This window comes from Aspergillus foveolatus (genome assembly GCF_047715535.1).
Source record: "Aspergillus foveolatus strain CBS 279.81 unplaced genomic scaffold BDW70scaffold_24, whole genome shotgun sequence".
Classification (NCBI taxonomy): Eukaryota; Fungi; Ascomycota; class Eurotiomycetes; order Eurotiales; family Aspergillaceae; genus Aspergillus; species Aspergillus foveolatus.
The window spans coordinates 95,786-117,914 of NW_027396088.1; the positions used below are offsets into that span (position 1 = coordinate 95,786).

At 52.2% G+C, this 22,129-nt stretch overlaps 10 protein-coding genes across 10 annotated transcripts; 7 read left to right on the top strand and 3 right to left on the bottom strand.

The window, feature by feature from the left end:
* The first annotated feature begins 1,030 nt into the window (after positions 1 to 1,030).
* On the top strand, positions 1,031 to 1,918 carry BDW70DRAFT_51917 (uncharacterized protein). Its single transcript, XM_073744181.1, has 4 exons — positions 1,031 to 1,244; positions 1,306 to 1,503; positions 1,554 to 1,637; positions 1,700 to 1,918. The coding sequence occupies exons 1-4, from the start codon at positions 1,184 to 1,186 to the stop codon at positions 1,756 to 1,758; spliced, it is 402 nt and encodes a 133-aa protein (XP_073595927.1). The 5' UTR covers positions 1,031 to 1,183; the 3' UTR covers positions 1,759 to 1,918.
* Positions 1,919 to 4,217: 2,299 nt separating this feature from the next.
* Positions 4,218 to 4,910, top strand: BDW70DRAFT_150276 (uncharacterized protein; the record flags this gene model as incomplete). Its single annotated transcript, XM_073739132.1, has 3 exons — positions 4,218 to 4,295; positions 4,356 to 4,734; positions 4,789 to 4,910. The coding sequence occupies 3 exons, from the start codon at positions 4,218 to 4,220 to the stop codon at positions 4,908 to 4,910; spliced, it is 579 nt and encodes a 192-aa protein (XP_073595928.1).
* Positions 4,911 to 5,706: 796 nt separating this feature from the next.
* On the bottom strand, positions 5,707 to 6,906 carry BDW70DRAFT_159990 (uncharacterized protein; the record flags this gene model as incomplete). The annotated part of the gene is made up of 3 exons (XM_073740771.1): positions 5,707 to 6,267; positions 6,313 to 6,438; positions 6,496 to 6,906. The coding sequence occupies 3 exons, from the start codon at positions 6,904 to 6,906 to the stop codon at positions 5,707 to 5,709; spliced, it is 1,098 nt and encodes a 365-aa protein (XP_073595929.1).
* A 1,214-nt stretch (positions 6,907 to 8,120) lies between these two features.
* BDW70DRAFT_159991 (uncharacterized protein) lies at positions 8,121 to 8,880 on the top strand (the record flags this gene model as incomplete). The annotated part of the gene is made up of 3 exons (XM_073740772.1): positions 8,121 to 8,324; positions 8,404 to 8,544; positions 8,590 to 8,880. 3 exons carry the CDS (start codon positions 8,121 to 8,123, stop codon positions 8,878 to 8,880), a joined length of 636 nt encoding a protein of 211 aa, XP_073595930.1.
* A 324-nt stretch (positions 8,881 to 9,204) lies between these two features.
* BDW70DRAFT_159992 (uncharacterized protein) lies at positions 9,205 to 9,837 on the bottom strand (the record flags this gene model as incomplete). Its single annotated transcript, XM_073740773.1, has 1 exon — positions 9,205 to 9,837. One exon carries the CDS (start codon positions 9,835 to 9,837, stop codon positions 9,205 to 9,207), a length of 633 nt encoding a protein of 210 aa, XP_073595931.1.
* An 833-nt stretch (positions 9,838 to 10,670) lies between these two features.
* On the top strand, positions 10,671 to 12,556 carry BDW70DRAFT_159993 (putative MFS transporter; the record flags this gene model as incomplete). The annotated part of the gene is made up of 6 exons (XM_073740774.1): positions 10,671 to 10,863; positions 10,925 to 10,950; positions 11,025 to 11,310; positions 11,375 to 11,789; positions 11,875 to 12,342; positions 12,397 to 12,556. The coding sequence occupies 6 exons, from the start codon at positions 10,671 to 10,673 to the stop codon at positions 12,554 to 12,556; spliced, it is 1,548 nt and encodes a 515-aa protein (XP_073595932.1).
* A 357-nt stretch (positions 12,557 to 12,913) lies between these two features.
* Positions 12,914 to 14,875, top strand: BDW70DRAFT_159994 (NAD-dependent malic enzyme; the record flags this gene model as incomplete). Its single annotated transcript, XM_073740775.1, has 5 exons — positions 12,914 to 13,411; positions 13,475 to 13,737; positions 13,786 to 14,052; positions 14,110 to 14,477; positions 14,544 to 14,875. 5 exons carry the CDS (start codon positions 12,914 to 12,916, stop codon positions 14,873 to 14,875), a joined length of 1,728 nt encoding a protein of 575 aa, XP_073595933.1.
* A 123-nt stretch (positions 14,876 to 14,998) lies between these two features.
* BDW70DRAFT_51988 (nucleobase:cation symporter-2 family protein) lies at positions 14,999 to 17,562 on the bottom strand. The gene is made up of 4 exons (XM_073744183.1): positions 16,616 to 17,562; positions 16,007 to 16,553; positions 15,308 to 15,939; positions 14,999 to 15,249 (listed from the first exon to the last, which is right to left on the bottom strand). Exons 1-4 carry the CDS (start codon positions 17,032 to 17,034, stop codon positions 15,123 to 15,125), a joined length of 1,725 nt encoding a protein of 574 aa, XP_073595934.1. The 5' UTR covers positions 17,035 to 17,562; the 3' UTR covers positions 14,999 to 15,122.
* A 1,122-nt stretch (positions 17,563 to 18,684) lies between these two features.
* On the top strand, positions 18,685 to 19,360 carry BDW70DRAFT_136325 (uncharacterized protein). Its single transcript, XM_073736839.1, has 2 exons — positions 18,685 to 19,080; positions 19,139 to 19,360. Exons 1-2 carry the CDS (start codon positions 18,931 to 18,933, stop codon positions 19,211 to 19,213), a joined length of 225 nt encoding a protein of 74 aa, XP_073595935.1. The 5' UTR covers positions 18,685 to 18,930; the 3' UTR covers positions 19,214 to 19,360.
* A 1,633-nt stretch (positions 19,361 to 20,993) lies between these two features.
* BDW70DRAFT_150282 (uncharacterized protein) lies at positions 20,994 to 22,123 on the top strand (the record flags this gene model as incomplete). Its single annotated transcript, XM_073739133.1, has 2 exons — positions 20,994 to 21,455; positions 21,512 to 22,123. The coding sequence occupies 2 exons, from the start codon at positions 20,994 to 20,996 to the stop codon at positions 22,121 to 22,123; spliced, it is 1,074 nt and encodes a 357-aa protein (XP_073595936.1).
* Positions 22,124 to 22,129: the final 6 nt, after the last annotated feature.

The following is a 22,129-nucleotide window of genomic DNA, read 5'->3' on the forward strand; positions in this document are numbered from 1 at the left end:
AATTGACCAATCGCCTAACTTGGCGTTCAAGATAAGAATGAGATTCATCATCACAATGGGGGGCGTGATCGTTCGGCATACTCATGCGCTGATTAGGCGGGTGGGCCGTATAGAGCTCATCAAGACAGCGTCGAGAATCTGCCCTTCAAATCAAAAGAAATAGCGAACATGGGTTGGTTCCTTTCTCTTGGTCTCCATTTACACGACTCTCGATGGAGTAACCATTGGCCGCCTAATTATTGTGCTTACAGAGCCTCCGCTGGGTGAGATCTTTCGGAGTGACTTGACCTGACTCTCTCGATATCCATTGTATTATACAACACTATTATTCATGCGCAGCGGTTTAGCTTTATGGAGCGTAATGAAGCAATGGCAACCGATTCCAGGGTCAAGTTGGATGAACGGCCACCTGGAAAGGGTGTGGCGAATTCTACGGGGTCCGTCTGATTACTGACGCCGAGTCGACTGGCCCAATCCCACCATCTGGGTTGCCCCGTTCAATTTCTCTTTCTAAAGAGGATTCCTCGAGCATGTAACGGTATTTCTGTCTGCGCCAGTCCTGGCCTGGTGAGTTTTAAGCCAAGACATATGGCCCTGCGCTCCAAAGCCAATCTGAGCCAGAGCAGGTAGCCAGAAGGAGACCGGATGATAGCACACGGGCATCAAACATCGACATCAGTCTATCAGTTCCCCCCTCGCCAGAGCGCTGAGCATCGTATTCGTATTGGAAAGCATGGGATTAGCCGTCCGGCAAGTGGGTAGGGCAGGTAGGCGAGACGAATGCGTGTCGACCTCGCTTTTTCGTTCGAAACAGGTAACTAGTTAATAAACAATTGAACACTGGGGGATTGCTTGGAGACCGGCCTTGACACCGGGTTAGCAGCTGGGTGCCCTCATGCGGGATAAAGCGCCCCGAACACCTGCACAGATGACGCCCATTTGCTTGCTCTACAGCTCCTCTTGTCCAGCCAAGCCAGTAAAAAGGCTGTGATCACGAAACTTCTGTCGACTTCGCTATGGATTGCCCCGAGAAGTCTGAATCATCATGGGATAAATGTTTGGTATAGATTACCGTTCAGTGTGAGACCCTGAGACATCTCTAATCTTATACCGTCCTCCTCTAACCCTTCGCTTAACCAACTGGGTAACTATGACTCTGCGGAAGCGCAAGATCACCTAGGCGATGACCCAATCACCTCTGCAGTCAATCTCACGCTGCACCAGTCGTTCTCCAAATGCTCTAGGTACAAATACCCTAGGTACATGACAACCAGTCCGCGAATAGACTAGGCTAAACCATAGCAGCCAAAATCATCTTCCCCTCTGGGGCTTCGCCTACGGCCTGCTCATATGTGCTCATCTCGCCACTTCCAAACGACGTTGAACATCACGGCGAGCAAGTCAAGCGGGTCTGCAGGCCTCGTACTTCGACGCCTACTGTGTCCTTGGGGATTTTCGAATGGTCTGTGCGCAGATTCGGCTTTCGCGTCATCTTCATGACGGGTGGGTATCCAATACAACGATCTGCCTGGCGGGCTGACCTATATCCGAAGAAGGCCTCGCCACTCTCGCCGTAAGCTGCCTAATCTCTGGCCCAGCGGGGTCAAGGATTCGTTGGGGGGTTTCTGCGGAAGCATGTTTGTACAGCCGGGGCCCACAACCACTGTTTGGGCGCAGCTGACATGATAGCTTGTTGTAGCCGGCCTATCCACCCTTGAAACAGCCGCTGAACCGTACGTGGCCCGAGGTGGTATCTGAATGGTCTCAATGACTGACGGGGACCAGCTTCCTCTCCATCTGCGGCTCGCCCCGATACATTGAGATCCAGCTCGAATCTGCCCAGGCTGTCCAGCGGGCGGGCACCTCCGTCAAGTCTCCTTTTCTCGCACATCTTTTCTCGCCCACGTTCTACTTGGATTAAGGCCTCAAAAACGTGCGATGAGTATATCTTCAGGCCGCCTGCCTCGCCGCTCTACTGATCATCCTGTTCATTCGCGCTCCTTTCCCTGAAATAAGCGACGCCGACAGCTGCGCTCGAGGGCATGATCACCGAAGGGGGACAGGAGCCTTTCCTGTTATGGAAAGAGTACAGTCCTTTTTTTGGGGTGTGGAGACAGTTCGGCTACATTCGAGGGCAGGTGTCACTGCTAGTTATTTTATCAACGTTTGCCTTGAGGCGGGCTATTTCTTGGCTAAGACCTATACGGTTGTCGTAGAATCACTCGACGCTAACCGTGATTGGTCAGCCGGCCTCCTGCCAATCGCGCAGGAGTTCTGCGTCTTTAACCGCTTTGTCGCAACGGGTCTTCAAGTGACGAATGCCTTCAAGCCGCGATCCATACTCCCGGCATACCTGACGCTTTGCGTCGTCTTCTCCATTGCGGTTATGAATAAGCACGGCGTGTACTCGGTCGGACTGTGCATTCTCGTCTTTTGCTCTGAATCGATGCATCCTGTCCCCCTCTGGGACGAGCCATCTAATACCGGTCACAGTGCTGCTTCGCAACTATCTTTACCCGCTCTCTGTGCCCTGGTCGGCACACCGAGACCGGCGGATGTTTCCTCTTTGCCGCCATCTCGGGAGGGACCGTCTTTCTGCCGATGATGGGAGCCGTGTTTGACAGTCGCAGCGCGCATATTCTCACGGCTATCCAAATGCTGGGATATATCTTTGCTCTTTACGCTTATCTTTTCTATGCTAATCGGTATAAGAAAGAGTCGATGGATGCACATCGAAACATGGCGACTAAGCGGATGTTTCTGTGGGCAAGCAGATTGAGATGGAAAGGGGGAGAGCCGGGGGAAGGGGGGTAGGTGTTTCCCGAGCGAGCCTACCGAGAGGGCTGATGAAGAGCCGCCACTGTGGCTGAGATTGAGACTGCTCAATTGGAAGAGTACCGGTGACGCGAGCATTGGACTGGATGCAAGCTCGAGTTCGGCCCCTCCTCCCGCCGGAGAAAGTCCAGTTGAAGTTAAGAACGTACCGCAAGTGTCCGTCCATCTGTCAACTGTATCTGCGCAGATCCCAGCACCGATACCAAGCAAATGCAGCTTAAGCGGCGCGAAGCCAAGACATCAAGTTTCTGCCATATCTGCCATATGTAGCAGACAGCTTCAAGTTCGGTTCTAGAGTAATCAATCCGCTGCGGCTCTGACCAAGATCTGCTTTTTCTGACACGAACCCTGGGCTAGGAGCTACACAATCTAATTCCGACCTGGTACAACGCTGAGCGCATGCTGAGCGCAGCAGTCAATCTAGTTTTCCAGGGGCCAGCTGATCGCATTAAGGTTCATGGATTATGTTGCCAAGGCCAGCCGTTACTTCCTCCAGTGCTAGCTCGAGACCGGGCCTGCTCTGGTCTGGTTCTTGCATCAAGATGAAACCTGGCTTCAAAATTAACTAGCCCCAGTCTCTTCATGGGAGTATTCCACGCACCAGTGTACAACCTGTTAGCATCCATTGATGCGATGCCGTCAGTTACTGGGTCAGTGACTGATTGCGTTGCCCCTGAGTACGTGGGTTTGTTCGTTCAGTAAAATCGGGTATCTCGCGTCGACCGCGTTCCCTGTCCTTTTCCTTTCTATCTAGTGTACGTGCAACATACTTGAAACCTATTTGCGTACATAGTCCAACGAAATCAAGCTTCCATGCAACTTATACTTCCGCGGCTGTCACGGCTCAGATGCTGCGCACGCGTATCCATCACCCTCCCAAGTCGTCCAGTCTCAGTAGCGATAATCGAGAGGTCCCTCGTCCATGTATCCAATAGCAGCGTTCCAGTTATTATTACCTTCAGTGCCCAGAAACACAGGGATCATTCCGCGGATCTACCGAGATCAATGTTAGGCTACAGCTCGATCTCTAAACTCAATCGCACGCAGACCGTAGTATTTAGTCAGCTCGGACGCGCAGAATACACTTCTATAAAGCATCTAGAGACTTCGATAAGCCGGGCACAGGTGCACAGGATTCAGTCATTTTTTGTCCTCGAACCTTGCGTGCGTTAACCTTCTACGTCTCCGTTCCTACTGTGCTCGTATTTTGCGATACCAGCAGACGCACAGTCGCCGCTTTATTGACGGCCACCAGCTGAAATATGTACCTTCCTGCCTTATTTGGACCGGGCGAGGCGCAGAAGGTCGAAAACATCAGGCCGATCTCCCAGAGTGCTTTGTACGCTACCATCTGGGTTGAGTACAGCATCTGCACCATTGTCATGGCGCTGCGTGCTTATTCGCAATTGTCCGTCCGGCGCAGGTTTGCCGTTGACGATTTAGTCATGGTTGGAGCCTATGTTCGTTTCCAAAAGATCTCCATCAATGCTATGCATGCTGACGCCCACAAAATAAACCAGATTCTACAAGGTATCGCCTCGTCGCTGGTAACAGTTTCCACATACCATGGCCTCGGATCGAACGTGACAACCCTCGATTACGGACAACTGATCGGCTTGCTGAAGTACGTGATGATTGGAATGCCCTTTGGTGTGCTAGCCCCCTTGTGTGGCCGAATCTCGTTTATACTCCTTCTGCTGGCAACCGTGCTATCGGTGCATAACCTGCGGCGAAAATTGCTTTGGCTCCTGATTGTATTGCAGCTCATCTTTAGTATCATCCCTTGTGTCTTGCAGTACACACAGTGCAGCCCTATCGAAGGGCTTTGGGACCCCAGAATCGTGCTTACAAAGTGCCCTGGAGCAAGAAGGCTGCAGCGCTGGGGGTATTTCCAGGGAGGTATGGTCCTTCTTCCAATGACGGTTGATATATGCTTAACTAACTATTTTATAGCATTCGACGCGTTTACAGACCTGATCCTGATCATCACCAGTGTCGCCGTGGTCCTGAAATTGAAGGTACGCCGCTGGAGTAAGATCGTGCTGAGCTTGATTCTGTCCTTGAGTCTGCTGTAGGGAATTTTCACGGCGCACTGCAATGAAACAAGAAGACTAATGATGTCCCCTAGAGCAATGATCGCAGCGATCGTTCGAACTATACAGCTTCAGCGCCTAGACTCCCTTCAATTCAGCCACTCCTTGGCTCTTTGGGCAATCAGCTTCTTGTACGCCCCACTCTCCTCCCTTACCTCACACGCTCATCCAGTATCAGACTATGTTGACAGTATCTGTATCAGGACTGAGGGCACGGTTGTGATTGTAACAGCATCCGCCCCACGCCTCCGCGCTATCTGCGTCCTGCGCAAGAAAAATAGGCGTTCATACAAAGCATACCTCACAGCAAGCAGAGGAAACAAGGCACCTGCGCACGGAAAACACCAGGAGCTCAATCTTGAGCGTCCGCTAGCGTGCAAGCATCGACCAATTAGGACGCAGTACTCTGAGCCAGACCTTCACCATCCACTTGTATACCCCGAACGGAGGAAGAGTTGGAATGCGCGGTTTCGAAATCCAGGTAGCCTACATGCTGTGCCGGCTGATCCGGCCATGGAACTGACTGCGCTGCCACAGATTGTGAACAGAAGTGTTGTGTAGTTCTGTTCTATTTTGTATGAGTATGCGTTCTGCTTAGGAAGCTCTTTGTCCTTGTTTCATGTACCCGTTCTTCTTTCCGCCTTTTCTTTTATTTTCCTTATCATTATCCAGGTATACATCGAACGAGACTTATATTTATGTCACATAAATTAGAGAATTAGATACGTCACTATCGTCGAGTACTATGTCCATCGTCCCGTATGCAAGACAACAGAGCCTAAAGTACGAATATCGCGATCATCGCACCAATAGCCCCCGTCACACCCAACTGCCTTGGCCTGCTCGCTGCACCCGTGAAACCTGGATCATCAGGGCCCGTCGCGGTACCGGAGTCGGTGTCCGAGTCAGAGGAAGAGCCAGAGCCAGAGTCACCGGAGCCACTGGAGTCACTGGCCGAGTCACTACCATCGGACGAGCCCGAAGAGGATCCCAAGCTGAGTCCTGAGCCACTGTTATCATCCGAAGATGAGGACGAGCTACTGCCATCAGACGGAGATGATGAGCTCGAGCCGGAACCCGACGACCCTGTTGACTCATCGCTACCAGAGCCATCCCCGTCGCTCGAGTCGGACGACCCCAGGCCAAGACCAAGGTCGAGGCCAGACCCAGAGCTGCCTGTCGAGGTTGCCTCACTTGTGGCTCCTGAGCCAGAACCCCCGGTTTGCGTAGCGGTTGGCGAGGGGTCCGTCGTGGTGTTGCTCCCTCCCCCAGTGCCGCCGCCTCCTCCAAAAATCAGATCGATGAAGTAGGAGATGAGCTGCATCAGGTAGTCGAGGATCTATACATGTCAGACACGGTACATTTCTTTGTAGGGGAGGCTTACGGGTGCAATGCTGTTTACCAGGTCGCGGACGTTCGTCGCGAATTCCTCGGTGAGCAGGAGACTGGCATTGTCAAGTAGGGTCTTGAGCTTGTCGATGAGATCCGAGTTGAGCAGGTCTAATAGGGTCTACCTCATTGAATTAGGCTGGTCCTGAATCACCGTTTTTCAAGAGGATATCTATACCGGCAGCAACGGCTCCAACTGGTCAATAAGATCCTGCACCGTATCCGAGTCCAGCAGTCCTGCAATCGCATTGACCAGGTTCTTCACATCCTCTGCACCCCCATCACCAAGAAGTGAGGCTGCCTGCGTAATTATGGTGTTAATATTCGCAAGCGACTCCGAGCTTATCAGCTGCAACAATGGCTGGAGAAGTCCCGTGATGCTGTCGGCGACGTTGTCTAGGTCGAGTTGCCGGGCTACGAGCAAATGAATGTCCTCTTGCGCTACGCTTGCTATCTCAATGAGGGAAGCCTCATCCCAACTCAGATCAGGAGAACGGGTATCCAAATCAGAAAAGGCCGGCGTGGATGCTGAGGCGAGACCCGCGGTGGCGACCACAAGGATTCGGGTGAGATAGTGGAGGATGTGCATCTTAGCCAGCACACTGCAGCGGATGAAAAAGACACTTGGCTATCAGGAACAGTTAGGAACAGTCTGGGGTGCATAAGCGGTGCGACGACATAAGATATACCTAGCCATCCACCCGTCCACCCGCATCTGCCTCCGGTTCCTCTGCAATGCGACGCGGATGGGCCCTAGCTAAGACCCTGGCTCGGTAGCGCTGCCCTCCATGTGATGGATTCTATTCCTTGGATAGCCTTACCAGGTTCCAGCCTTGTGGCCAATACTAAGAAGAGAATCTAGCCCTAGTCTGAAGGAATAAGTCGGTGGCGCGTGGGGAAGAGCGGGGGAGTGCCTGACGCTGCCGATCTGACATCAAGCGACTGACTCGAATAACAGACCAGTCAGTTCACCCTGGCTGCAGCTCTATAAGCACCCAGGGTCCGACGACAAGAATCTACTAGACCTGGGGGGTGGAAGGCCTAATGCACGTGCCACAGCTGGGAAGTGTAGGTATCTCGGCCCGCGGGATGAGGGCTTGGCTGCGGTAGTCTATATATGAATGTCTCACTTCCTCGAGCACTTACGGCTAGCTTAGGAATGTTAACGGCTCCTCCGTATCGTTCGCTCAGTACCCCGCGTCCGTAGTCATGATCCCAGAACTTTTTGTCCAGTCGTTTTTCTGAAGAATTGTGTTGTGGCCGATTCCCTCCTCCTGTATGATCTAGCCAAGCGCGTATCAGGCTAAAAAGACGAACATCCTTAGCGAGGACGATATACCTAGCTGCCGGCTGACTGTGCCTAGGGTACGCCAACAGCCAGTGTCTAGGCCAGGTTCACTGCGTGCGGGAGAGCTCTCCAGGGGAGAGCCTCCCACCCAGCATGCTACGTGCGGCAGCCAGAAAACGATAAAAAGCTGATCCATCATGCCTGAAGTAGATCCATGAGTACTAAGTACTGAATGCTTTCATCCAACTGCGGCATGTTTGCAAAGTTTCTTGATCTACGAATTGGCTTGACCAGCTCAACTAATCGCTTATCTTGACGTGTGTAGGCTTGCGGCGCTGACTGGGAGTGTCATTAGAGAATGGTGATTCGCGGCCTTCTGGTGCCACTTTCGCAAACTGACCAATTCCAATGTCGAATGTGCCAGGGAAGGACAAGACAAGCATTGTCAATTGGTTCAGAGGCTTTCGTATCCGCCAAGGGCTCGGGGACTGAGTCCTTAAGCTCCCCGTCATGAGATGGAGCGGTGGCGACGTATTCACGGCATTCCAATTGTGCAGCATCCAAAGTACTACCCGGCCGATCCATCGCTCGCTCATCGTGTGCTACTGGCGGCCATCGAGGGATCCGGGAATGACAGTCCGGCTGTGCAGGAGTTTGCGCGGCTTGGGCTGGAGGCGGTTTTGGCGAGAGAGTTGGATATCGCAAACGAAGCTACGATTGTACAGCGGCCAATAGGCTGGACTGAGCGGTGATCGGTTGCTACAGAGGGCGAAAACTGAGCCTCTGCTGGCAGATCAGGAGACGGCCTTGACGAAGGAGGCAGAAAGCAAGCAGTATTTCGGCGCCCCATTGTACTCTTTTCGAGGGGAGCCGTTCTGGGGCCAGGACCGGCTGGATATGTTGGATGATGCTATAAAGAGCGGGAGGGATCCCATCGTTGTACCGAGTCTACCATAGCCACTGACTGCCCTCTAATCAAAATAGCGCACCTTCACCCCCTTTACGATCTCTACATCGGTCACCTCGTTGTCCCCTTCTTTCGTCGTGGACGCCCTCAGGTTCTTGATGACCCGCTGCTTAACTCACTCACCCGCCTTGAGGGGCTGGCCTCACTCCCAAGGATTTTATGCCCGTCAGACCGTGTTTCTGCAGGACGGGAGATTCGTCGATTGGGACGAGATCGCAGTCATCTTCAATCCGAACCATGTACAGAACCCCAAGCCTGTCAACATGCGCCTGGTTCTATGGCGGGGCTACAACGCGATGGATGCTTGACTTGAGATACCCGTCTAGCAGGGCTCAGCGTTAGCTTAGCACTGTACTTGGAGAAATTGGATAACCCACTGGTCATGAACTGAAGCGCATCAGCAATATTAACCGTAAGTGCTTCCATCTGCGGCCGGACATACTTCCACTCGCCGCTCTTGGTCAACACCTGTAGCGCTGCAACAGGCTGGCGTAAGAGCTGAGTAAAACTGCCCATATTGGAATGCCTACCATGCCCAATCAACGAGACAATTCTTGCAGTATAACAGACCAGGAATACTGACCCTTTAAGCCAGACTCCTCCTAGCTTTCGGTTCTCCTCCTCACTCCATATTACTTCATGTACCGCAGATGATCCCCCGACGTTCGGTCGTACCGATGTCTCTTCACCAACCACTCCTCATCCTCAAAGCCAAGAGCTACCGCAAAGATAACGAGCAGCTTCTTTACATTATGGTTGTGAACATGTCTTGAGAACCGTTCAACAGTATGCCAATGTGCCCTGACAACCTCCGGATGCGGGCGACCCGCGTGCTCCGGGATGAATTTCGGGATGTTATAGATCTCGAAATTATCCTTCACGCCTGGAAACAGGTTCCGTATACCGGTTGGCTTCCATCCGTTGTAGTCTCCTTGTTCGAGGGCGGCGTGATACTTCTGCTTCTCATCGTTGGGCAGGGAGAGGACGCTTTTAGCTAGAGACAGTGGCTTACCTACGTCTTCAATGGCCTTTGTGAGTTCTACAGCCAGCTCTTGTTTTCCCCCGGGCAAATCATACTTTGCAAGATCCAGTGTCCTCAAGTCGGTCCAGTCGAGGCTCTCGGACGTCTCAGGGACCTGCACGTAGGGAGTAGCCGGTGCGGCGATTACTGGCTCGGGCAGGCTGATGAGCAGAAGGGTGATACAATCAGTAGCGAGAGTATTTAGATCTCGTCTCCATCTATCATATTTCCTCCGAGCGCCCATATACTAGCCTAGGTCTCCTACCCGAGTCGTCGCTGCTGCATCACATCATAACCCTAACTCATGGCGCTCGCAGCACCAACTTCTCCAACTGTGAGTCAGGAGGAGTCTATCTCATTCAATCATATTACCCGCCTTCCACAGCTTACTCCAACTATTTATACCGCGTCTAAAGCCGAAACATCCGGGTGCGGTTATATTGTCCTTGTGCCGTTTTGGCATCTAGCCGGCCGCCAAGCAAACGATTGGTAAGATGTATGTTCTGTTATTGTACGCGAAACTGACCATAACTTCCGTCATTCTATTTATTATTTTTTATTATTCTTTTATTTTTTATCTTTTTATATTTTCTTATCTCTCTTTTTTTGTTTTTTTATTTTTGTGTCTTTACTTTTCACATCTATATTGACTTTACCATTTGTAATCAATATATATCCTGCCTTGGCTTATTGCCCCGCTCTAGTCTCGTGGTTCTGTATGTAGAGACCGCCACGTGCGCAGATTTAGCACGACATCTGAACGCGATATAGATGATGTCTCTGCAGCGGCCTGGCTCTATACTCAGACTGTATCCGCTTGGAAGACGGCTGAATATGACCTGGTGTTGTCATATCTGGTGTTGTTGATGCCATATAAACTTCGCCCTTGTGGAGAAAAGTTCTCGGCCAGTCTCCGATCTCGTGTCCGTCCCGCCAAGAGAGTGAAGAGAGAAAAATTTCAACGAAAATATTAAGACTCACAGCCAAGGGTTAAAGCTGTGCATCGCCATCTGCAGGCATTGTTCGTCTTCTCTCGAGAGATAAACAGAGCAGAGAACGGGTCACAGCAAGATCGTAATGGCAACAATGCATTCACCGGTCATGCCAGCTGAAACTCAGGGTCCACTGGCCCCGCGGGCTGTCGACGAGAAAGCTATCGCAATAAATGGGATTGATGCTCTAGGCGAAGAAGCCAGGCCCATTGACCCTGAAGTCGAGCGGCGGGTGTTGAGGAAGATAGACCTCTTTCTGATGCCCGCCATGGTGATCGGTGCGTGGCCGTTCGTCAGTTATACTGGCTAGACTGGCTCTTGGGCTAACCGTTCTACAAGGGTACGGACTGGTCTACTATGACAAGGTATGTGACGAGGTCACCTTTCGTTTTCTTTTTCGCGGGGATATCAGAATCCACGTCATTGACTTTTGATCCAGGCGATCCTCGGCAGCGCTGCTCTCTTCGGCATGACTACAGACCTCCAGCTATCGGTCACCGATACCTCTGTCAGCCCGCCAACTACTGATACGTCTAGACTCAGCTGGGCAACTTCGATCTTCTACTTTGGCCAACTTGCTGGCTCCTATCCAATGACATACACCCTGCAGCACTTTCAGACAAAACATGTCCTGGGGCCGGTTGTCATGCTGTGGGCGATCATCTGCGCTGCCACGGCCGGTGTGTCGACATGGCAGGGGCTCTACGCCCAGCGGTTCTTTCTAGGTAAGCTAGCGCTTCTGCGGTATAAGATGGAGTCGGGCAGAGAATGTTGATCCTGACGGTGCAGGCTTTACCGAGTCCATCATCCCGACCGGATTCATGGTCACGGTCAGTGGTTACTATACGCAAAGAGAGCAGTCGTCGCGCCAGAGCTGGTGGTTCTCCGGGACTGGCTGGTTCACTATCATAGGCGGTGCTTTCAACTATGGCTTTGCGCAGATCGACGGTGGCGCATTGAAACCATGGCAGTACATCTACGTCTTCGCCGGGGTGCTCACGTTCCTCTTCGGCATCTGGTGCTTTTTCCTCCCGAACGACCCGTTGAATGCATGGTTCCTCACCCCTGAGGAACGACTTGTGGCAGTGGAGAGGCTGCGAGCCAGTCAGACCGGCGTCAAAAACCAGACGGTCAAGAAGGGGCAGCTCAAGGAGGCGATTCTTGATATCAAGATCTGGCTCGTTGCCCTGACCATGGCTGCTGCGTATGGACCCCTCTTCTTGTGCCTTTCTTACACCCTTCTACTTCTTCTTGTGAACTTGTGAAGGAACGCACACTGACAACTGCAGGTATACTGTCAACGGCGCCGTCTCCGGCTTCGGTCCGCTCATCGTCTCCACGTTCGGCTACTCTTCCCTCGAAAGCATACTCTTCCAGTTTCCGCTCGGCGGCCTCTCAGCGTTCGGAATCATCGGGACTGGCTGGCTGTGTTCTCGATACCGCAACATTCGTGTCCTCTCACTCGTTCTCTGCTGTCTCCCCGTGATTGCCGGCTTCGTCATGATCTGGAAGTCCAGCTGGGGCCACAAGCCTGTGACTCCGGTCGCTGGGTACTCGCTCATCGGGTTCTTCGGGCCTGTTGTGGGTCTCACAATCTCGCTTGGTGCCAGTAACGTTGCTGGCGAGACGAAGAAGAGCTTCATGGCAGCGGCAGTATTTGTGGCGTACTGTGTAGGGAACATTGTTGGGCCGCAGTTAATCCATAGCCAGCAGAAGACTGCGCATTACCCTGATTTATGGACTGGCCTTATAATTTGGTATGTCTTTGGTTGGGAGGAGATGGCTAGGCGGCTGACTGCTAACTCTTTTAGTTACTGTATTACTATCCTCTCTGCCTCGGTGCTGTGTGTACTGTGGTTCCGCGAGAACAGGCGCCGGGAGGCGCTTGATCTGGATGAGAGCGAGGCTGATCGACTTGCATTCAAGGATCTTACAGACAAGGAGAACTTGCATTTCCGATACGTGTACTAGGTGTGCTATGATGTATATGTGGTGAAGTTGGGCTGTCGGGTACTAACCCTAGGTCTCCAGGACTCTGCACCACAATAGGCAATAAAGGATGAATCGCCAGACGACAGGCCATATCTCAGCCGGGATATATCTAGATAATCAACGTGGTCTCAATATTATCAGAGGAGTAATATAGGCAACTATATAAAACTTGGCAACCCACGTGGAGCCTCCCTGTCGGTCCCACCCATTGCGTCATACGACCGTAACCCATCTGTATAACGTCGTTTTATATTCTTCGACAGCGATTCTATCCTCTTGGCCGGACTCCAGTCCAGATCCGATAAACATCGCCAAGGGTGACTCAGGTAAAGAAGAATGAGCCTCGCCCGCTTTAAGCACCTCCCGCGCGCCACCCAGGGGCCCATCAAATGTCCCTACAAGGGTGCTGCCCTGCTCGGCAACGCCAACTACAACAAGGGCTCTGCCCATTCAGAGCATGAGCGGCGCGAATTCAACTTGCACGGGCTACTGCCACCCAATATCCAGACGCTGGACGAACAGGTGGAGCGGGCATACCAGCAGTACAAAAGCCGACCCGATGATCTGGCGAAAAACACCTTCATGGCGAGCATGAAGTCGCAGAACCAGGTGCTTTACTACCGGCTGCTGCAGACTCATCTCAAGGAGATGTTTAGCGTCATCTACACGCCGACGGAGGCGGATGCGATCCAGAACTACTCGCGGCTGTTCCGGAAGCCCGAAGGGTGCTATCTGAATATCCGTGACCATGGTGAGAAGGAGATTGATGAGTGTCTCGCTAACTTCAGTGGTGGGGATGATGTGGATTATATAGTTGTTAGCGACGGGGAGCAGGTAAGCCCTAGGCAAGGCTTTTGCTAACACTCAGGGAAGGGGTTACGGTGCTGACAATGGCAGATCCTCGGGATAGGCGACCAGGGCGTCGGGGCGATCCTGATATCTGTCGCGAAGCTGGTCATCACCACTGCCTGTGCTGGCATCCATCCATCAAGACAGCTTCCTGTAGTGTTGGATTGTGGGACGAATAATGAAGAGTTACTCAATGACAAGCTCTACCTGGGTCTGCGGCAACGACGCGCACAAGGGGAGGAATACGACCAGTTTATGGACAAGTTCGTGAGGATGGCGAGGAAGAGATTTCCCAATGCCTATATCCACTTGTATGCGACTTCAACCCGCCTGTAGAAGACTAGGACTGACAGATGCAGTGAGGACTTTGGTCTCCAAAACGCCAAACGTATCCTCGACAAATACCGGTCACAGATCCCTTGCTTCAACGACGATATCCAGGGCACCGGATGTGTCACGCTAGCTGCCCTCATGGCCGGACTCCATGTTAGCAATGTCAAGCTAAAAGATGTCAGAGTCGTGTGCTATGGCTCTGGATCTGCAGGCACCGGCATCGCTGATCAGATTAGCGATGCCATCGCCACCGAGGCAGGTTTCTCTAAGAGCGATGCTTTGAAACAGGTTTGGTATGTTGCAATTCGTCCTACCCGTGTATAGCACGACGCGTTTACTGACATCTCCAGGTGCATTGATAAACAAGGCTTACTACTGAAATCCCAAGGCGACGCACTTACAGCCAGCCAGGCATACTTCGCAAAAGACGACAATGAATGGCCCGAGGGTCAGGATATTGATCTTTACTCCGTCATCAAGCACGTCAAGCCCCATGTGCTGATCGGGACATCCACCAGACCTGGGTCTTTTACAGAGGAGATCGTTCGGGAGATGGCAAAGCACGTCGACCGCCCGATTATCTTCCCCCTCAGTAACCCGACGAGATTGCATGAGGCTCAGCCGCAGGATATCATCAAATGGACAGACGGGAAGGCCCTGATTGCGACTGGTAGTCCTTTCCCGCCTGTAGAGTACAACGGCACCAAGACGGAAATTGGTATGCCTTCTTAATATCTCCTATCCCCTATGATCAGATTCATGTACTTGAGGCTAATAATATCAGCCGAATGCAATAACTCAACCGCCTTCCCCGGCATTGGACTCGGTGCTGTCCTCTCACGAGCCAGCCGCCTGTCTGAGAAAATGGTCGTCGCGGCTTCAAAGGCACTAGCAGCAAAGGCTCCAGCGCTGGAAGATCCGAACAAGCCACTTCTTCCGGACGTTGAGGATGTCAGAGAGTTGAGTTTGAATGTCGCCAAGGCAGTTATCCAGACGGCAGTGAAGGAAGGATTGGCCCAGGAAGAGGGCATTCCAGAAGATGAGAAGGACTTGGAGGACTGGATACGGGCTCAGATGTGGGAGGCGACCTATCGGGATTTGGAGAAGGCTGACTGAAGCATGCCTGGCCACGGCTCGTGGTATGTTGCGTTGTTTTAGTAGTAACGACAATCCCAACTAGCATCGCCAGAGTTGTGCTGCTACAATAAGACATGAATAATCCAACCCACCACTCACCTTGGGTCAACGGAATACTTAGGATATAGCTACTAAGCGTACTGGCACTGGAAGGAAAATAGGAGGCAGATTCGCACCATCTTGCCGCGGTGGACATGTCAGTGGAATTGCTAATAATGCTAGAGTACTAAGCCTGCTTGCTCTGATACTCAGCCTCGTCATTCCGATTATCACGAGCAGAGACCGGCATAGGGGTGACGGCACCAATCTCTTCGACTTCAGCGGGCATGATTGCGTTCAAGAGCATAGCAACGCTATCCGATCATTGATTAGCACCCTGCTTTGCCACAAGAGATTAGAAGGAAGACTTACAATGCCGTGACCGCAAACCCCGTCTCAAGCACGAGCTCAATCGCATTCTCAAACCCCTCTAGGTCTCGATTCTCCGTCGGAGGGAAAACATTTCCAAACCAAGTGGGCACCAGCGTCGCCCCGTACCCCAGGGCCATTGACGCGGTGAGGATAAACCGATTTCGCCTTGTGAACGGCGCCTTGGCCACAATCGCCTGTCCACTAATAACGACCGAGGCGAAGAGAAACGTCTTCATCCCGCCCATGACACTGTTGGGTATGGCGACAATGGCTGCGGCGAATTTAGCAAAGACACCGGCTACTATCAATATCAGACAGCAGCAGTATCCGGCCCAGCGGTTTGCGCAGCGCGTGAGGGCAATCACGCCGTTGTTCTGCGCGAAGGTCGTCATGGGTGTCATTGTCGCAAGGGCGGCGACTACCGAGTTGAGTCCGTCTGCTAGGACGGCGCCCTGGATGCGCGACTCGAACGTACCGCCGCGGACTTCGAGGCGCGAGACGTCGCAGGTGGCGGTTACATCACCGATGCACTCGCAGGCGCAGATGATGAAGACCGCGATGATCGGGAGAACCATCGGACCATAGACGGAGAGAGGAAAAGTCTTGACCCAGATGAACGAGGCGGCAGGGGCCTGGCAAGAATCAGTGTCAGCTCAGTATGGCCAAAGGGAACTGGGGAGGGAAGACAAAGAAACATACGGCGTCAATATCGGCGTGGCTGAAGTAGCCGCAGGCAGCAGCAACTATACAGCCGACAAGGAGCCCAATGACAACAGAACAGGACTTCATAATCGGGGCTCCAAAGCGTTCGCAGAGGATAATCGAAACAAACACTAGAAAGCCCAGGCCGATGAACTCTGGACTGCCCCAGGGGAGAGGGCGCGGTGCAGTCGCGGACGGACACAGCATCCCGTCGTCCATACACGCCGAACCGCCAGCCCAGTCTTTGAACCCGGTCCCGATCAAGCTGATTCCGATAAGCATCACAGTGGGACCAGTGACGATGGGAGGGAAGATTTTCTGGATTACTTTGGGAGGGACGAAAGCGAGGAGGATCTCCACCAAGGCGCAGCAGGCCGAGGTGCCGATCAAGGCTCCGTACGCCTCGGGGCAGGGGAGTCTGTTTCCGGCCTCGTCGAGTTGACAAAACCCGTTCGAGTACATCTGGTTGAAGGCGCCGCTGGCGACGGAGATGATGGAGAACGAAACCCCCATAACTGAGAGGACGCCACTGCCGATATAGTACCTGGTAGCCAGCATGAGCTTGATCCTCCATGGCTAGCCATCCCGACATGAAAGCTGACTTACGGTGTCTTGTAGATATGAAACCGCGTGATCTGGACCATAGACAGCAGCCCGCAGACGATAAGCGAGGTCGAAACGAGATACTGCTGGAGATCGGACGGCAGGCTCAGCGAGCTTGATATGATCAGCGGGGGTGTGACCACACCCGCCAACATGGCGAGCGCATGCTGAAGACCCAGGATAAACGCCAACAGCACGGGGATCTTCTCGTTGAGGCCGAAAAAGGGCGGCGCCCGGGGATCTTTCTTCACGAAGGGGAGCTCGGGGCGGAAGAGGAAACCATAGTCATAGTCGCCGATCAGGCCCTCGCGGGTCGTCAGATGCCTAGCTAGCGAGCGGACTCTCTGTCGGACGGTCTTCTTGGGGTTGGAGTTGGGGACGACGGAGTCAGGACTGTCGGTTGAATGGATGGAGTTGTCCATGCTGTCGTCACTCGAATAGGGATCGGGGCCGACTGCTGGTGCTGGTGAATAGTCCAGGCCGGCCCTATCATGCTGGCATCGCAGTCGCTTTTATTCTTGAGCTCCAAGAGAAAGATAACCGTGGTGGACAATGGGTCAAGATATGGGAAATGGAGCTGGGAGCGGAGAGATAAGCGCTTCACGAGGACGATTGGCGTGGCGTCAACCACAATAGAACTGGTAAAGAGACGCGATCGAGTAATGCAAACAGTCAAGCTAGCTGCTTATCTCGCTATCGCTACTAGAGTGGCTTGGACGGGTCTTGGTTGGTGTCGGCGGCCTCCGACGTTCAGACAGCGGATGCGGAGGATGAGAAAACATCCGGAATCTGCCTGGAGGACCCTCTTCCCCAGACCGTCGTCTCCCCTTTCTGAATGTGGGTTCATCATACGGGAAATAGATATGATATGCGTCTGACTGACCTTTGTCTATGTTCTAAGGCCACTATGGCAACTCATGTAGCGGATCCACCGGCTTTGGCTGCTTAGGGTCTGCCCGGGCCGAGGCTACCACCTAGTGTCTACCATACGCGGTGGATAGTCCTTGATCTCGAGCTGAGCCAGCCATGCTGCCTGACTTGAATGATTTCTATCTTCGATTGTCCGCGACTCTTCGTCGATAATTTTTTTTCATCGCACTCCAGCATAACGCTATAATGGTCGGAATGGGAGCAGGCGGTTGGAGGGGCCAGGAGCTCCGGTTCATAGACTAGCAGCTTCTAGTTCGCTGCGGGGACTAGCAATAGATTTCAAACCCCAGAATCTTGCAGATCTTCTGGGTACTGTCGGACTGTAGGTTTCCATTCACAGATCAAGATGCCCACCTAAAGACCGACGACCATGGCTTGGATTGCATGGATCACGGCCAAAGTCGGCCCAACGCCAACTACATACCCAGGCCAGCACCGAGAATGTCTATTGGACTAGTCTTGTGAGTCATAGTCAGATTCGGTTGCGATGCGGTCTCTGATATTCGCTTGCCAAAATCAGCGGATTCGCTCGTAGAAATGAGGTCAAGGCAGACGCTACAGTATCCCTTCTATCACCCGGTTGGCAGTTCCGTCGACTATGGAGGTAGTTATCAGACGAGCAAAGGTGCTGGATATTGATTAGTAAGGAGGAGAGTTCGCCGGTTGACAGGCCTAATATCTGACCCCTGATCTGACCCATCTATGTATTGTACACACAGTGAGAGAGATTGAAGAAGATATCTATCGTCATTAAGATAGAGAATCAATCGCATATGGCGTCCGATCCTTAGTAGGCTACGTTCGTGTAGTTGATAAAGCCTACCTCTGCCCTTTCCCCATTGAGCATCCACAACACTTTTGGACAATACTAATTGTTGTGGATACGCTCAAAGGGGAAAGGGCAGAAGGTAATTGTATCGACTACACGAACGTAGCCTACTAAGGATCGGATGCCATATGACCATTGATTGTCTATCTCCTTTGACGATGGGTCCTCTATTTATTGTTCTCGATTGCATTGAAGGTCAGACCTTCGGGAGTTGGAGATATTGGTGAGGCCACTATATGGTGTGGCCTGATCAGCCACGGTCTCATCCCGCGCGCCGGTGCTCGATATGAGTGTCACATAATATTTCCATATCATTAATGTATCGGCTCAATAGTAGTACATGGAATCTGCGCGATCCTGGAGAGCCGTGATGGTCGCTGTTTGAGGTAAGCCCCAGGAGGAACTTGTCCTGCATCAAATCCATCTATCTTAATCGCAGCTCATTCCAAACGGCATCTTTCAGGCAGTTTGTTTCTCAGCCCTCACACCCAAAGCACCGAGGCAACTGGGACTTCCCCAGTGAGGGGGGAATTCAACTCCAGGCGTTACCCTCAAAGGCATGATAGAAACGGTCCAGTTGCTCATGGTATTCACCGTACCTCTCTCAATAACGCTCGTGGCTGCTTTTCGCGATACGAAGCGCCTTATTATATGCCGTAAATGCGACTGGCGACTTTATAGAAATAGTCGCCCGATTAGGAGAGCCAGACTGCATTGACAAGAATGTTTCAGATCAGGAGACTACCAGACAGATGCGGAGGGCTTACCAGGGATGCAGCGTCAGCGCTTCGTCTGGGTCATTCACAGTCGCAGTCTGCCTGAGGGCGACTTGCTGGAGGTGAGTGTCTCGACTATATTGGTCCTGCGGGTATAGCTCTCGCTTGCCTTGGTAGGAACTATTACCCATAAAGGACTAGGCGGTTCACCGCTCAGCACTACTATAAGTGAGTGTCAGATAAGGCCAAAAGAGTCCTTCTTAGGAGTCGGGCTCAACAGGTCCTAAGGATATTCTGAGACCAGACAAGGAAGGTAGATTGTGATACGGAAATATGAGGCCACGTGATCTCCGGTGGATTGACCGGACATCGCCTGGTTCTAGAAGGTTCTCACCCTCTGTATGTATATATAGCGGGGGAACAGAAGAGTAAGAATAGAGCAATAAGGAATCTATCGTCAACAAGATAGATGGTCAATCGTCATATGGCATCCGATCCTTAGTAGGCTACGTTGGTGTAGTTGATACAGTTTCCTCCTGTCCTTTCCCCTTTGAGCATATTCCACAACAGATTGAAATGCAGTAACTCGACAATGTTGGCTATCTTGGTTGTTCCGAAAATAAGACACGAAGTACAAAACTAATTACATGGTAAATGAGCGTCCTTAAATACTCTGTATCGTCCTATCCATCATAGTCTCCGGCTATGTTGGCTCTGTCCTTCGTCAGGGCCGTCATAGTCAAGGGCTCGGACGGCTATGTCCCTATCTCTTGGCATCAGAGTCAGGGCTATGACCGGCTTCGGCTTATCTTTCTTCCGTGCTTTGTCACACGCTAGCTGCGGCACAGCAGGTCGATTGGCTGACGTTGTTCGGTCTTTCTGACAGTGAGCTCCTTAGACAAGGCTGCTTTGGTATTTTCCCCCCTATTTTCCTCCAACATTGGTTGAAATTACCAGCTCAGAGGTGAAAGTGGCCACTTGCTGGACCTATTTACACAATTATCTAGTAGAGGACTCCAGGCTCTGGATTGAAAGTCACAGATTTGACTCTAAAGTCCTGGACAAGAATCAGCGGGTGTCCGACCGGATTTATATTTTACTACTTGACCAGCAATCAACTATGGAGATTACTCTTTTTGTTCTCTAGTGAGGTATAAGTACTTTTAAAATTGTGCAGTACTGCACAGTGCTACAGCTACAGTAGCTACAGCTGAGCTAGCTATTAAGATATAGGTTTTCTTTCTTCATTTCTTCCCAGTCTGATAAATTGTTCACAATTTGGTTAAAAACACAATGACCAGCCAGTTTGTAATCAGCCAGTTTGAGATCAATTTTGTCTCAAATTCAGACAATATCCAACCCCAGGAACGGCCTTCCAGCGACTAGGCTTATTCTAGCTCGACCATTTCAGGATCAAGTGTTCTATTTCTGGTATAAAGTATGTGGCATATACAATTAAGTAACACAAGCTGAGGGGCTGATGCTCTGAAGTGGGCCGTTCATTGCAAACCAATCAGAATTGCTTAATTCAACTAGAGGCGGCCTCGATCCGCCTTGGTCATTGAGAGGATATTTCAGCTGCCCAGACTTCGATTCGTGCACTTTAAACACTTTGACCCAGCTGACTGCTGTCGAAAAGACTCTACAGAGACTTCGCAACTGTCAAAAACCACATACTGCCTCTGATAGGCAGACTGCGTCTAGCCTGGGCGAATTTTCTTGCTGCAGGAGCAAGCAGTGAGCAGCACCATCCCGTCGCTAGTGCAGGAGAATAGGTGAGGATCCATTGGATCTTTAACTTTTTGCGTATACACCTAGATAAACTCTGGTCAACAGAGTATTTGTTTAATTAACGAGCTTTCAGTACACCGGGAGCCACTCAACTCGCTAAAAAGTCGTCTCCACCATGCCAGTCCAGCATCGTCCGCTATGGTGGTATGGCTGGAACGCATTGAGAGGCGGAAACCCTGCCTTTTTGGCACCCGACCAAGTCCCTGTCCCTGACCTCTCGGGCAAATGGATCATTATCACCGGTTCAAACAACGGAATCGGCTTCGAAGCAGCAAAGGCCTTTGCGTCAGCCGGCGCGAATCTCATCCTGGGGTGCCGAGAGCCGGCGGCATGGGAGGTGCACCCGGCCACGGCGGCTGAGGAGTGTCAGGCGTTGGCCCGGACAAAAGGGCATACGGAGTCGGTGATTGAATGGTGGAAGATTGACATGGCGGACTTGAGCACCGTGGACGCGTTCGCTCAGCGCTGGCTGGACACTGGCCGTGCGCTTGACATCCTGTGCAATAATGCAGGCATGGGCCCGACGGGCTCAAAGAAGCCTATACTGACGACGGACGGGCTGGAGATGCTGCATCAGGTTCGTCCCCGGTCTGGAATGATGAGAAGGAGAATTTGCATTAACCGCCTCACTAGGTCAACTTCACCTCCCATGTGCTCTTGACGCTGCGCGTGCTCGACTCTCTCGCAAAGGCTCCTGAACCCCGGATTGTCTGCACAACCTCGTGCTTCCACTTCCGAGGCCATTTTGACCTGGACCACTTCAACGGCGAATTGGGCATGGCGGGCGATCCATACGCTAACAACAAGCTCTACTTCCAGGTCTGGCTGACCGAACTCCACAGCCGTCTTTTAGCCAGTTCCAAGTACAGACAAATCACCGTCAACGGCATCAACCCGGGCTACGTGAATTCAGGGATCTGGAACAACCCGCTTCCTGAGACGAAGAACACGTGGATTGACACCGCGTACAAATTCTGGAAATTCGCCGCAGGCATTCTCGCCATCAGCCCGCAGCAGGGGAGTCTGGCAATCGTGTATGCGGCCACCAGTGCAGAGTTTGGACCCAACCCTGCCACGCAGGGGGTGGGGGAGGTTGGGGGGAAGGGTGGTGGGCACTATATCAACCGAATCTGGGAAGGCGAGGCGATGCCTCACTGCTCAGATGAGGAGTGTAGGAAAGGGGTTTGGGAGAAGGTGGGCAAGGAGCTGGGATTCGAGGAAAGGGGGTTGGGTCATTGGGTATAAAGACGA

Coding starts and splice junctions, on each gene's coding strand:
- BDW70DRAFT_51917 (XM_073744181.1), top strand. CDS start 1,184: ATGACCCAATCACCTCTGCAGTCAATCTCACGCTGCACCAGTCGTTCT. Junction 1,245..1,305: donor TCGTTCTCCAAATGCTCTAG/GTACAAATACCC, acceptor AAACCATAGCAG/CCAAAATCATCTTCCCCTCT. Junction 1,638..1,699: donor GGGGGTTTCTGCGGAAGCAT/GTTTGTACAGCC, acceptor AGCTTGTTGTAG/CCGGCCTATCCACCCTTGAA.
- BDW70DRAFT_51988 (XM_073744183.1), bottom strand. CDS start 17,034: ATGGACAACTCCATCCATTCAACCGACAGTCCTGACTCCGTCGTCCCC. Junction 16,554..16,615: donor TTTCATATCTACAAGACACC/GTAAGTCAGCTT, acceptor GCTGGCTACCAG/GTACTATATCGGCAGTGGCG. Junction 15,250..15,307: donor GGGTTTGCGGTCACGGCATT/GTAAGTCTTCCT, acceptor ATGATCGGATAG/CGTTGCTATGCTCTTGAACG.
- BDW70DRAFT_136325 (XM_073736839.1), top strand. CDS start 18,931: ATGATAGAAACGGTCCAGTTGCTCATGGTATTCACCGTACCTCTCTCA. Junction 19,081..19,138: donor GCCCGATTAGGAGAGCCAGA/CTGCATTGACAA, acceptor CGGAGGGCTTAC/CAGGGATGCAGCGTCAGCGC.